Here is a 13466-nt window from a genome sequence, read left to right on the forward strand (position 1 = left end):
CATTTAAATACTGAAGATTAAAGTGCTGCCCGCTATCTCCCTGCGTGAAACATCCCAAATTTTACGACATGATTCAGTCAACTTGAGATCCTCACCCTAGAACCACTGAGTTCATGAAACCAAGAAAGGTCTATTTCCTTGCTACTCCTGAAAACAGTTCACAGACTTAATCATCCAGGATAGAACTCTGACTCAGAATGTGTAATGAAAGCATTCTTAACTGGGGGCTTCTGTGCTTCGCTGTTTGCCTTAAGCAATGCACAATACACCATGAGGAGGCCTTTTCCATGGGTAACGGGGGGGGAACATAAGGACGATTGGTCGGATGTTTTGTTTGCTGTCCAAACTGAGATGTTTCTCACCTGGAAGCAGCACTGCCTGTTCAGCGTTTTCACTGTAAAACGTTACTTTAATGACCAGCAGCTCTTTTGAAATGTAGTCATTGCACAACCCTCTGATATTCATAAGGAGTTCTGGAAGCAATATTAAGAGGACAAAATACGATAGCACTATTTGAGTTTTAGAAACAAAATACTGGCAAAATTCTGTCTTTTTCTGGTTCACCACAGGTTTATTATTGGAAAACTAAACAAACTCGGTGTAACTCAGTATAACTGAGATTTGTACGCTGCCTTTTGTTTATACAGGGCATTGGCATGGCAAAATAAATGCCTGTACAAGCAAGTTGATGGTTTTTGGAGAACCTCCACTGTAAGTTCACTTCTTTTCAAATGATTTCCTTAGAAACATTTATCTATGCTTTGAAACTAAAATATGATTGTGAGTGGTAAACTGTTAGGAGAAGACCTCTAGTACTCTAGTTATCTCTGTAACTTTTCACTTTCCAAGCTGTCCTCAAGGTTTTATCATGACAGAAAAACTGGTCAGTTTCGAAAAACAATTCATGATCGGCTTTCATCTGTCATTTGTCTTCTTGCCATAGGAGTGAATCCACATTTAACTGTTCATAAAATACATTAAACAGTATTTATGAGCATTGTCTGTAGGATTTCGAAACTAGTTTGGGTTGTGTCACTACACAGGACCCAGGTGTATCTATCGTGACATGGTGGCTGTGTGTCTTAATTTATGTCAATAGGTCCTTACAGCCAACAGGAGGATTTACCTGTAATAAGAATTCAGACCTGGGCTGAGTCAGTCCAGTCTGGTACGTTGCCAAAGGGAATCAACCTACTGTACTGTTGAGCTTGCCAGCTGCAACACTCTTCACAAATCCGAGGAGAAAAAGAAAACGTCTACTCAAACCCCGAACGGTAATCCGCTCCCTTTCTCATGCTTTTGTTTACACCAGCAGACACGTACTAACTCCACCTTCCTGTGAACGGCCCCCCCCCCTGCCCGCTACGAAAACCTCTACCCCCAGACAATGCAAAAAAAACTGGCGCAAGACTCACTGTACATACTGTACCCATAGCACTGGCAGTCAGCCCAGACTGGCCAGCTGCCAATTCCACAATAAAATAAACACAGTGACTGCCGGCAGAAGCAGAGGGGGGGTGGGGAGGAGAGGAGCACTGAAATGGTACACCGCAATACACACTGCATACCAAAGTGCATTCTTCTCTCGCCTTCTGCCTTTCTTTCTTCGGCGGTGAGGTGGATAGGTACCTCAGTCGCAAACATGCTGCTGGAACTACAAACTGTGATTAGAATCAAACATATCAGCAGCACAGAACGGAGGAAAAAAAAAAGGAAAGTGTGCAATATCGCCAAAGCGAAGAGACAGAACGATAACGTCAATTTCTGCTCTGCTCTTCAGTGTGCAGAGCTAGACCTGAAACAGTCAGATCTCATAACGCACCTCTTTGGAAACTTGAGCACGATCAACCACTTCCCTGTCTGATTTGTGTGCTAGCTGCTAGATGTAAAACTCTATATATTACATCATCTGAACTGGATACTTCTGATACTTGCGAAAAATGCATCAATTCTTATGCACAGCCCTTTGATAAAGCACTACAAGTCAAGGTGCATCTAGTAATTTAGAAAACTGAAAGCAAAGCAAATTTTGTCGGCTAATCTTTCAAAATGAACAACCACAGGTCTTCGACAAGTACCCCCTATGAAGAGGGAAATGATCCATCATGGTTACATTAAGTCCAGATCCTAAAAACGGAAAAAGAAAAGATAATACCACCGAATCATGATCTGTTATTCACAGCTAAGCCACCAACAAAGGGTAAACCAACCAACACTATACAAGAAATAAACACAGAACAAACCTTATACGGGGTCTGAAACTGAATAAGTGCAAATCGCTTCATCTTGATGAGCACCCCACCATTGCTGTCCCCGCAAGAAGCGCTCTTCAAACAAACAGCTGCTAACGCTGAAGATGAAAAATGGCAAAGAAGATCCAGAGCCCGACTGACCTCAAACCTGTCTGAAGCTGCAAAGAGTGATGAGAAGCTAAATGAAGACAGGTCAGGCTCCTGATCTACAGTACCTACTGTATGTCTGATCGATTTCAAAAGACCAGAATACTAAGAGAGCTGTATGAAGGTCTGCCGAGGCCTTGTCTCATTTTCTCCACGCTGAAGACGCCACTGACCCGTTGGGTTTCCTTACTTCATGGTGATTCATTCCTTGGTCTGGCTTTGATTGCGTGAAGAATCCTTCTGGCAGGTCTTAGTTGAGCACAAAAAAAAAAGTCCCCTCACAGGCCCAGCGGCCTCGCTTGACTGAGGCCTTCGATAAATGTCAATAAACATGTCTCTTCTTTCCCGAAGACCACAACGACCTTGAAAGGGCAGAGGCCCATCTTGGTGGACATCCGGAATATACTGTCGGGTCTGGCAGATCTTTAAGGTGAGCAAAACACCCCCAATATTTCAAACATCAGTTAACAAAGATTTATTTTTAACCTGTTAATAAAGGTAAATGTCCTAAAAGGACGTGAGATTGATTTATTTGTGTATATTGTTTTATGTTGGCTTAGCTGCAATTGATATTTTGTGGTGCGAGTTTACCTTGGCAGTTTTATATTTGCTTAGACTACTACAGAAACTGCATGTATAAAAAGCTCAAAACAGCCAGCAACAAAAACGTCTCTAAACTCAAACTGTCGTAAAACAAACGCCTTCAAATAAGCTTTGATTTGAAAACCTTGCATGTTACAAACGTATATTCAACAGCACAGTGTGAAACACTTTTAATCACTCCACCACAATCATTACAATAACAGCTAAGAATGTTATACCCCTAAATAACACATAAATCTTGTAGTGCATATGAGTAATGCAGCCTGAATTTGCTACAAGTCTCAAATGCACACAATGACTCATATCACTCACTGTATTGTAGAAAAAAATACACTAGCATTAATTGAATAAAAATATCCATGAATGATTTTTTATTTTCATACTGCACTTTTCATCCTAAAGGCTCCCTACCTTCTTCATATTGTATACATGAGAGAACCACTTCACCCACCACTGGAGTGCTGCACTCACCTGAATAACGAATGGCAGCCATTATGTGCCAGCAGACCAACTACACAGCAGGATCAGGTGCTGAAGTGATAAATTGCTTCAGCAATTAAATTAAGGGGGGACTCTAAGATGGGCAGGTTGTGGAAGGCCAGAGAGGAATTAAGCCAGAACAACGGCCTACTCTCAAGAACAGTGCCAGAGGTTCTGTGATCACCAAGTAATCAAGACCTTGGTTTAACGTCACATTTGAAGGACCCTGCTGACCATACTGGGGAATAAGACTGGAAAACGGACTAGAAGAAAGAGTGCCACCTACTGGTCCACCAGCACCATTACAGCATTACCCTTGTTTTTCCTTGGAGGTCTCCTACCATAGTACTGACCAGGTCAAGCCTAGCTTAAACTTCCAAAACCTGATGAGATCAGATTGCAGAATGGAACCGCCAAGTACACTATATCGGCTTGCACAATCCAAGTCGAATCTGTAACTTAAGTCTTGAGGCATTTCCTCTTTGCAACCATTCCTTCACATTACTTCTATAATGGCTGAAAGGGTGCTCTGAAGCCTTTGACAGCTAATCCTTAACTTTATAACCCGCATGCAATTGCATTGAATCCAGAATGAAGCATTTACAGCACACTGGTCTCAGAGAGTATGTTCAGAATTCACAGCACAGGATTTGGATAGGACCTAGGATTTGCAGTATAGTAACATTTTATCTCATAAGCACATGGAGGCAGAAAATGTGAAACATTTTTTTGCAAAAGGTCAGATTTACTCTATATTTAAGACCTTAACAGCCAAAAACAATGGCGGACCGAGCAACAGCACCTTAGCCATGACCCAGAGTGACTCTTCCTGTTACCTGAGTGAGACAGCAAATGCATCCTAAGCCGTAAACTATCGAGGAAACGCTTCCCACAGAGCTCACAGCCATAGATTTTCATTCCGCTGTGCAGGTTCCTGGAAGAAATGAAAAGAAACAATGGAAGACATTCAGTATCGTGGACTCCACAATATTGGACTCTACAACTTTATGCAGGCCTTTCAATGTTAGTACTTTGAAACAGATGCTAACTTGCTCAGTGCCACACAAAGTAAACCAAAACTATTACAGCTGGATTCAATATACTCATTAACAATTTACACAGAAAAAAATAGAATGTAAAAGTTGCACTGACACCACCAGATTAGATATCTTTGGTATTTCACCAGAGCTCTGTCGATTTCGTCACAAAGACGTTGTTCTTGATTCCACTAGCTGAAAATCACAAGATTTCATAACTCATTCTAGTCATGTTTACACTGGTTACGTACTCAAAAGGATTATGTCCCAAGGGCGAATGGCAATCCTGAGACCCGCACTCTACTTTTGCTCTACATCAACTTTCAGTATCCAGAAACGGAAACCTTTGTTGCTTTACATATGACCTACTATTCATCATTTACTATGACTCTGTCCGAGGGTTACAAATCTGTCCAAACATCCAGTGAATGGGCTCTAATAATTTACAATGAGGGGCAAGTACACAGGACAGTAATATCTTAAGTGCCAACATACAACAGTTACACATTTGAAATGTCACCTAACAATTTGCAAATGGTTATTTTTAATCTTTTTGTCAAAACAGAACTGAAAATGTCAAAATATTTCACTTAGTAAGGTGAATGTTCTCTTGCTGACATGATAAGAATCAAAATACAGTATAAATGTCACAGGGGTGTTAAAAGATAAGAATGTACTTTTTCAAAACCTGCACATGTACAGTAACTATGCAGCATAAAACAATTTTTGAAATTTCTCTGAAGAAGTCAATGCTGTTTCAATCAAAGTTAATACAAAGTAAATCATCAGAACATATCAATCCCTCAAATCTTTTAATCAGCCAAATGCCATGCCTAACTGGTGATGTCTGAATTAATATGCTACCGTAACTTTTAAAATAATGTCATCTTATTTATGACTGCAGTATAGTTTTTTTTACCGGTCAGCTAATACGCAAGAAGGCATTCATTACATGACTGTCAAACACTTTTTTCTTTAGAGGTTAAATACATGTTAATGTATATGTTTGTGTATGCATTAGTTGTCAGGGCAAATTACATGTTTATTTATTTTTATCCTTTGGGAAGATAACTATTTGTCCGATTAAATAAACAGACCGCAGAAACATAGAAATACTTAATAAAGACAGTTTCCAGCTGTGAACAGAGTGTTTACATGTTGAAGGTTAGCAAGCCTACAGTCTCATTCAACCATTGTAAAGCAGCAGGTTTTGACCTGAGTAACAAAAACTAGTAAAGGAAATACTAGTTAATGTTTAAAAATGATTAGATGAATGATTTAATAGCTTTCCTTTTTAAATGTAATAAATGTATTATACCAACAGAACCAGTGGGTTTTCAGCTCAGTTATTTAACGAAACACCCTCCAAGATGAGACTGCTCTTTCTGTCCTGTGCTGAATTGAACCTTATTACTTTAACTGTGCAATACAGACTCCTAATTTTCACCAAAGAGAAGTGTGATGATCAGTCTATGGCCTTTGCCGTCAAACTCAATGACCCAAGTCTACTGATCCACTGAACTCGGTCACATGGCATGAATGAGGGCACTGATCTCTACCATTCTCGACCAGTTTCCAAGGCTGATTGAGGAAACATGGTTCGATTTTACCTCCTCACTCCAGACCTACAGGATACTGGACACTGGTTGAGCTCCTGTTGGTCTTTCACCCCCCAAAAAAGTGGCATGTGGCAACTGCAATATTCACACAATGAGATGTGCAATCTAGTACAATATACATCTGCAAAAATGGATAGAAATGTAAGTCTCTTTGAATAAAAGCATCAGCCAAATAAATAAGCAAAAGTCATAGAAGGCTACATGACGATCATCTAATTTTCTTTGACTTCCATCTCCATGTTTACTACAACTGGCATTTTCTCCTTACCATAGCTGCTTTATGCAATTTTATGAAGTAAAATTGTCAAATGAAAAATCCAGGTTGTTTCAACTGTAACCTGTTTTGCATTTCACTGGTATAAGTTGACAGTCTATATAGTGCATTCTGGCTAAACCTCAGAACTATCTAATCCCACACAAAGTGGTACACATGAAAGCCTTTAGCTTTTCACCTTCTAAAAAGAGTGCATCTAGTTCACATGCCCTGGTTGATGGTGGTAAAACCATCACAGAACGGCTTTACTTTATTCTTGCAGTGTCTAGTGCTTACTTTTACACTCCAAATTATCACCAAGTCTTCAAGGGACAGATAAGCAGCCTGTGAATGAATGACTACAATGTATTGCAACAACCCATACAGAGGACTTCAGACAACACACTGATTAAGAGTTAAAACCATGTTTGTGATAATCCTAACCTACTGACCACCATAAAGACCATCTAACATTAAATCTCAGCAGGTAAACCCTTTTTATTATTTTATGGGTTTCTTTGCTTTGCTGGAGCTTAGCAAGCAATGCAATGACAAACAAGAAATGCTGGTAATTTGTTTAAAGCTGTAAACTAAATTTCCTTTTATTAGCTGGCTTACAGAATTTTGTACTTTTTCTTGAAAACTTTTTTAGCCCATTGTTCCAAATGTTTAAATGTCTTAAGAGAAGTAGTTTCTTGTTAAGATGCCTGGTTTTATATCCCAGTACATATACAGACATATTTATTTGCTGTATAATGTGAAAATCTGCTATTAAGAAAAAATAATTTTAAAAAGCATGACAATAGTCTTATGAGTACAATTTTGAATAGATGTTCAAAAGAGTTTGTTTTCTCTTGTCAAAAGACCATTTCAACTAGTGTTAGCATGTCAACCAAGGAACACATTACACACAGGAGGTTGGACATACCAAACGTAAAAATGATAATCATAAAGATAATAGAAAATGATACTGTTTTGGTATCAAAATGGGGGAAAAAAACGACATCTCACAGGCTTGTCCTCGGAATACCTAATAATATTATTGGCGGTTTTCTTGCTGGAATTTGCAGAGAACAAACAAGATGAAGAATGAAGAAGTGGGGCCCTTTGGCAAGCTGTAAGTAATTAGAGGGACCCGTAAACGCCACACAAAATAAAAGCCACTTCAAAAGGACACCAACAGCCAAGCTGGAGACTGGCAGAGGAATACACACCTCTGGGACAACGACTGTTACAAAATGCAACAAACGGCAAAGCAAAGCTTTTCTCATTTTTCAGAGAAACAGAAACTTCAACAACAATTGAACAACAAGAACAGCACATACTACTGGTAAATTTTCAGAGTGCAAAAAGCAGCATGCCAAAAGGCAGTATACAGTATATTTAAAAAAAAATAAAAATTAAAAAAAAACAAAGAAAGAAAAAGGAAAGACAATGGTATAAAGGGAACCTTTTAAATCCTCATACAGCATGAGGTCAAAATGACAACACATCAGCCCAGTCTCAGCTTGCCTCCTCAGAAGTCATTTCCAAACAAAGTTTACAGCACTAAGACATCCCTGATCAACATCTGGACCTAGGAGGTTTGAGTTGAAAAGCTGACAAATATTTACGAAACTGAAAGCCCCTTTATAACTTCAAACATTTAGTCACAGTCGGTAATGAGGAGAACTCGAATGTCGGTATTGTGTAAGTTATAAGGAACATTTCATTCTGCCAGAGAATTTGTTTACTTCTGTAATGTAACCCAGTCATACCGGATTAAGGAAATACATAGCAGAAGCCTCCATTAAAAATATTTTGACATCTGTGTCATCGCCATTACAGTGAAACACTTCTTAGAAACCGGCGAATAATAATAATAGGCCATAATATTTAACTTCACTGTAACGCAATGCTGTAGAGCCTTACTACAAAAAACAAAAGTGACTGCTTAAAAAAAAGTATTTGGTTTCTTTCAGTAATTGAAAATCAATTAACATATCCATGTACAATATTATATACAATAGTAACAAATATTTTAGTGCGATACAAAACATGACTGCACTTTTTCAAAAGTGTAAATCTTTCCGCTTGTATATACATACTGTACAAAACACAAACAGGCAATATTTTCAAAAGTAATCTAGTTGAGGTGAATCTACTCAGCACAGAACTTATATTGTTGATCTTTGCTCTGAGTGTGGCTTTTAGATTTTTTAGTATACTAGTGACAGGCCTATTTCACTGGATAAAGAGTTGGACAACCTGGGAGGAAAACCGATACAGCCAAGTAATCATTACTGGGAATATTTTCTGACCAAATAGCGGTGACCTCTCCCAGATGTAATTGCAAATAAGACTCTCATTTGTGTGAACTGTGGCAGCCCCTATTTTTTTCACTTCTTTCGCCAGCTTGCTTTGCTGCTGAAACAGTAGATAGGCTACTCACTTTAAGCAGACTGACTGTAGTCATTAAGGAAGCTGACATAAAACTCTCTCGAGCCATTTACTCAGTTAATAAGCGACTTTGTCCAACAGTCAGTTTTGACAACAGCAATAAATTTCAAATTTATGTCAACAAAGCATATGTTGAACACCTCATTTCAGAGCTGGAGTGGCGCAGTGCCTCGTAAATCAGGCCTCTGTTTGAAATGAGAGTAGATTACAGGCCTGCGTTATTGAGCTGTTACAGCTAGGGCCATATAAATCTGAACTTTTTAACTTCAGGCAGGACCTTCTGCAATACATCATATTGGAGGAGTTTCCCTGTCATTACAGGCTATGTACATGTTTTCATCAAGACACCCAAACTTTTTCATGTCCTTTGCCAAAACTAAAAACCTAGTAATTTGTTTCTAAGAAAATAGATATGTAATTGCAGTATTTTTTCAGAACCGCTGAATTTCGATTTTTTAATGAACAGCACTTTTAAAGAGCTTTGAAAAGTCGTATAGAACCTTTTTAACAAAAGTGTTACACACATGTCTTTCAAGTGTATTCATCAAAAGATTAAATTTTACACATGAGCAATTCATGTAACATAAAAAAGGTACAAGGTACAAGAGACAAGGTAATATTTTCAACTTGAGAGCATCTGTTGTTGATATCACCGAAATTATGCATTATCTGTGAAAAGTGCATTTTTAATAAACATGCAACACATTTAACAAATAAACACTTAACGAAAGCTGTTGTTTGATTGAAGTGATTTAAAGTATATGTCTGCAACATCCATACATTTTCTAATACCTCTCTATCCAGTACAGGGTCGCAGGTTAGCCAAAGCCTATCCCAGCAAGCAATAGGTGCAAGGTAGAACACACCCTAGACAGGACGCCAGTCCATCACGGTGTTCACAACATATTTTTATTAAAAAATACATCAGCAGTACTGCATAATGACATAAATTAGCCATTGAAAATAAAAATAGGACAAATAAAATATGTAGGATTACTTGTTTTTATCTTTATTCACACTACTGTATAAAACCTTCTCTATGGTCAAACTGGAGTTGAGTCCTTTTTCTCACTTTAAAAAAAATCAAGACAAATTTCTATCCTTCATTCGTCAAATCATGTCTAACTGCTGCAATTTAAGGCGATGATGCGATGACATCAACAAATTCACCCTTTTTCCTAAAATAAGACACTCTCTCTCCGAGTGTGAAAGTATGGTTTAAGTCATTTTCCTGTCCTTAACAGACCTGCTGAAACATCCATAAAAAAAAACCGTGAAATGCAAAGGTGTAGCTGATCTCCATTTAAGACAGGAACAAGGAGGTATGTACACATTGTACCACCATTTACATAAAATAACATCTAATTGAAGATAGCAAGTTGAATGTGCTTGGGAATTAAACTACTGAAAAGCACTGTGGTGCATGCCCCATTAATTTGCCTTTGGTAGGTTCCAAACAGTGCTTTCAAATCATCATGTCCCATGTGCATATTTAGATTAAGGTATTTGTCAAAAATACCCAACAACAGGGAAGAGAGCAGAGACAGGGAAAACAATCCATCTGTCTATCTATTCTGAAGCCCAGCATAAATATTTCAGTCATGATCCAAAATTGTATTCATACTTATGGTTTTCTAGTTTATTTGGCTAATGGACATGAGATTTCTAGAAATGTGCAAAGTGTTTTAAATTCATGAAATAGTTTTCCAGTGAAGTAAAAAAACACATTCATTTCATTTCTGTTTCACTGAAGCAGAATTCCCTTTAGATCATATTGAATAAACTCAGAAATCACTTTCCTTTTCAGAAACGGTACGCTCCTTAGAAGATACTTATAATAAACATCTATGTTGTAAATTTAGTCTACAGCTGCTTAGTAATGCATCTAGACTCTTGATACAGATGTGGTCAATTGCACTATCAATTCAAGACATTCAAAATCATGTTTCAGTTTTGGTACCACTAAAATGCTTTGTGTGGTGGGATCAGAAAAGCATATTTATTTATTAGATTTACAGTTGTCACACTATTTCATAATTTGGCATTTCACAGTTCTGACTACAACAGCTACCCTCTGTGCTCCCTCTTATTTTTTCAGTTATATGCTTGATTGTGAATGATTATTCCTGATTGCTGTTCTATGCTGTTTTATCTGATCAATTGAATCTTCGTGCAGGTCTTAAAGCAGTGTCAGCGGAGTCAGTGAACCTACAGTGGATTAGATTTTATTAAATGAGGTCTTCCAACCCAGTGTCCCTCACTCAACCTAAAACACACCAGGGATTCCAAAAATTCCACAGTCCTCAGTTTCTGAAAGACCAAGGAAAAAAGGCTACTCTAAACAAAATCCATCCTTTTTTTTATTTACAGTCGTCAAACATTCCCTCTTAACTGAAAAGTGCCAAATGTTTGTTTTTATATTACCTTCACAGAGCAATGTGGAATCTCTTAAAGAGCAGGTTCCTGTCCGCTAAAAGCCAGAGGGCTTAAGAACAGTAAATCAGATAGCACAAACAGAAATAAAAATGGAGACAAAAAAAAAGGCACACAAAATGGATTTCCCATCATTTCAGACACTGTGTGCTGCAACCCATCAACGGGCATTCATAAAAACCCATTTAATGGACACACTCTTATCATGCCTATTACAAATTCGCCATCCACACTGACAGCGAGACAAGGGGTTAAGGACGAGGCAGCATCACAAACAGAGCATTTTATTAAAGCACAGGCACGTATTCGGAATTAAAGAAGAAAGTGAGATAGATACAGTGTGCCGACAGACACATGCCTTTTTTTCCCCCCATCCCTTTCCTGTACACCTGCTTCAGCCTCTTCGTCACAGAGGCAGAGCTCGCTTCTGCTGGAAAAGAGATAATGCAGAGAAAATCATCTCTGTCCATTTCGTCCGAGCCCCGTGTTTGCCTATCCTTTTGTTCCTGATAATTTTTTTAATTAAAACGTAGAAAATGCTCCTGAAATTCCTCGCAGCGGCAGCGCAGGCTGTTTATCAGAGTGTCATCCAGCACATATCAATGACTCGCCCCTTTCCCCCTGCAGCAAAGCATTTCATATGAATTCTAGCCACATGCTCACAAATGCTGCAAGCTCGTGCTAAGCATATATGAGTAGCAGGGAGGAAAGAGCTTTAACCTTTATTCTGCAATGTAGCTGTTATTTATTATATTGAAAAATTACCACCTCAATTTGCCTGAAGGCATACAGATAAGCCAAGATGCAGACAGCCACCAAAAAAAAATCTAAATCCAAATGTACTTTTAAAACAGCTTTGCTTTAGACTGTGTTCTTCGGCAGTAATTTTCTATTTGAGTCATCGTTTCTGGTTTTTTAAAGCAGAAACAATACCTTTCTATTATTAGTATTAGAATTACTAAGAACTCTCCAAGGTTCTCCTTATTTTTTAAAATCTCATGCCAAGGTGTGCCCAGACAGTGAGAAGTGTATTTTCCTTTAAAGTGCTGTAATAACCTGTAAAGTTTTCGTGTCACAATTCCAATCTATGTTTCATTTTTATTGACCACAATTTTAATAGGTGTTTTATCAGTCGCCAGAATTTCTTCCAATCCCATTGCAAAACTAAAAATCAGGAGCTGCATTGTGTAATATAGCCCAATTACGTTGTTGTGAGAAATGACATAGCACTCTCTTTCTTATGACTCCCAAAGTATCTTTTATTTGGAGTCAGCAAGCAGAATTGGTGCATATTAGTGTCTTGCATGCAGTTTGTCAGGATCATGTCTTGAGTCGGGACTCCTAATTGTGATACTTAAGCATAGGACCCCTTCCCTAACCTACTGTACGTACATAAAGGTTTCAAGAGAACTAAGCCAATGTCTTCAGCAATGTGAAATATTTAACATGACATACATGTGAGAAATTTAGGGGTTCCACAGTTTCGGACATGATCAGATTGAGTGAGAGGAATCATCTTTAAATCAATAGCTCAGTAACTCTGGAAATTATCAGTTACAGTATGTGACTGCAATCTATAGTACAATTTTAAAATCTCAAACCAAGCACCTTTGACTTACAGGTCTCTGTATAAATGACAGTATCAGCCACCATTAGCCTCAGAGCATTTCTCCCTTTAAGAGTGTTCTGCTGATTAAAAACGAATATTAAATCATATGTCAAAAGGCTGAGCTAATTTCATTAGAGCTTCCAAATTCAACAACATGCAATAACATCCCTGCTGTCTGAGTGTTTGGACCCTCCACTATTAAAAACACAAAAGTAAAAATAAAAAAAAACACCAGAATTTATAATACAGGTTAGAAGATACTGCACTGTGATCTGTAGATCCCCTTCGGCACAGTTTCCTCTCTCTACGTACACCTATCAGATAGCAAGCTGTTTCTGGATCCAGAAACAATATTCATTTTCATTCGGGTTCCATTTTTTTCTGTTCATATGGATTTTCTATCCTCAGATCAGGAAAGTTACCACATTTATGAGTGGTTGCACTATAAAAAGGTAGAGACAAGTGCTTTCTAACCTATAAATTATTCACGCTCATCACCTTTAGCCAAGCAACAAAACATCAAGGATACAGTATCTTGCCTTAGAGTGCTATTTGAAAAAAAAACTGCACTATTCCTCTGTGTCTTGTATAATT

At 38.1% G+C, this 13466-nt stretch overlaps 1 protein-coding gene across 2 annotated transcripts in view; it reads right to left on the reverse strand.

The window, feature by feature from the left end:
- Positions 1 to 13466, reverse strand: part of zbtb16a (zinc finger and BTB domain containing 16a) — a 128349-nt gene that overhangs the window by 68334 nt on the left and 46549 nt on the right. For both annotated transcript variants that reach the window (XM_088939541.1, XM_088939542.1), the window contains exon 3: positions 4319 to 4416. In XM_088939541.1, coding sequence (XP_088795667.1) covers positions 4319 to 4416 — 98 coding nt within the window. The remainder of the gene's footprint in view (positions 1 to 4318; positions 4417 to 13466) is intronic.

Source organism: Atractosteus spatula, chromosome 22 (assembly GCF_055471065.1).
Source record: "Atractosteus spatula isolate fAtrSpa1 chromosome 22, fAtrSpa1.hap1, whole genome shotgun sequence".
NCBI lineage: Eukaryota > Metazoa > Chordata > Actinopteri > Semionotiformes > Lepisosteidae > Atractosteus > Atractosteus spatula.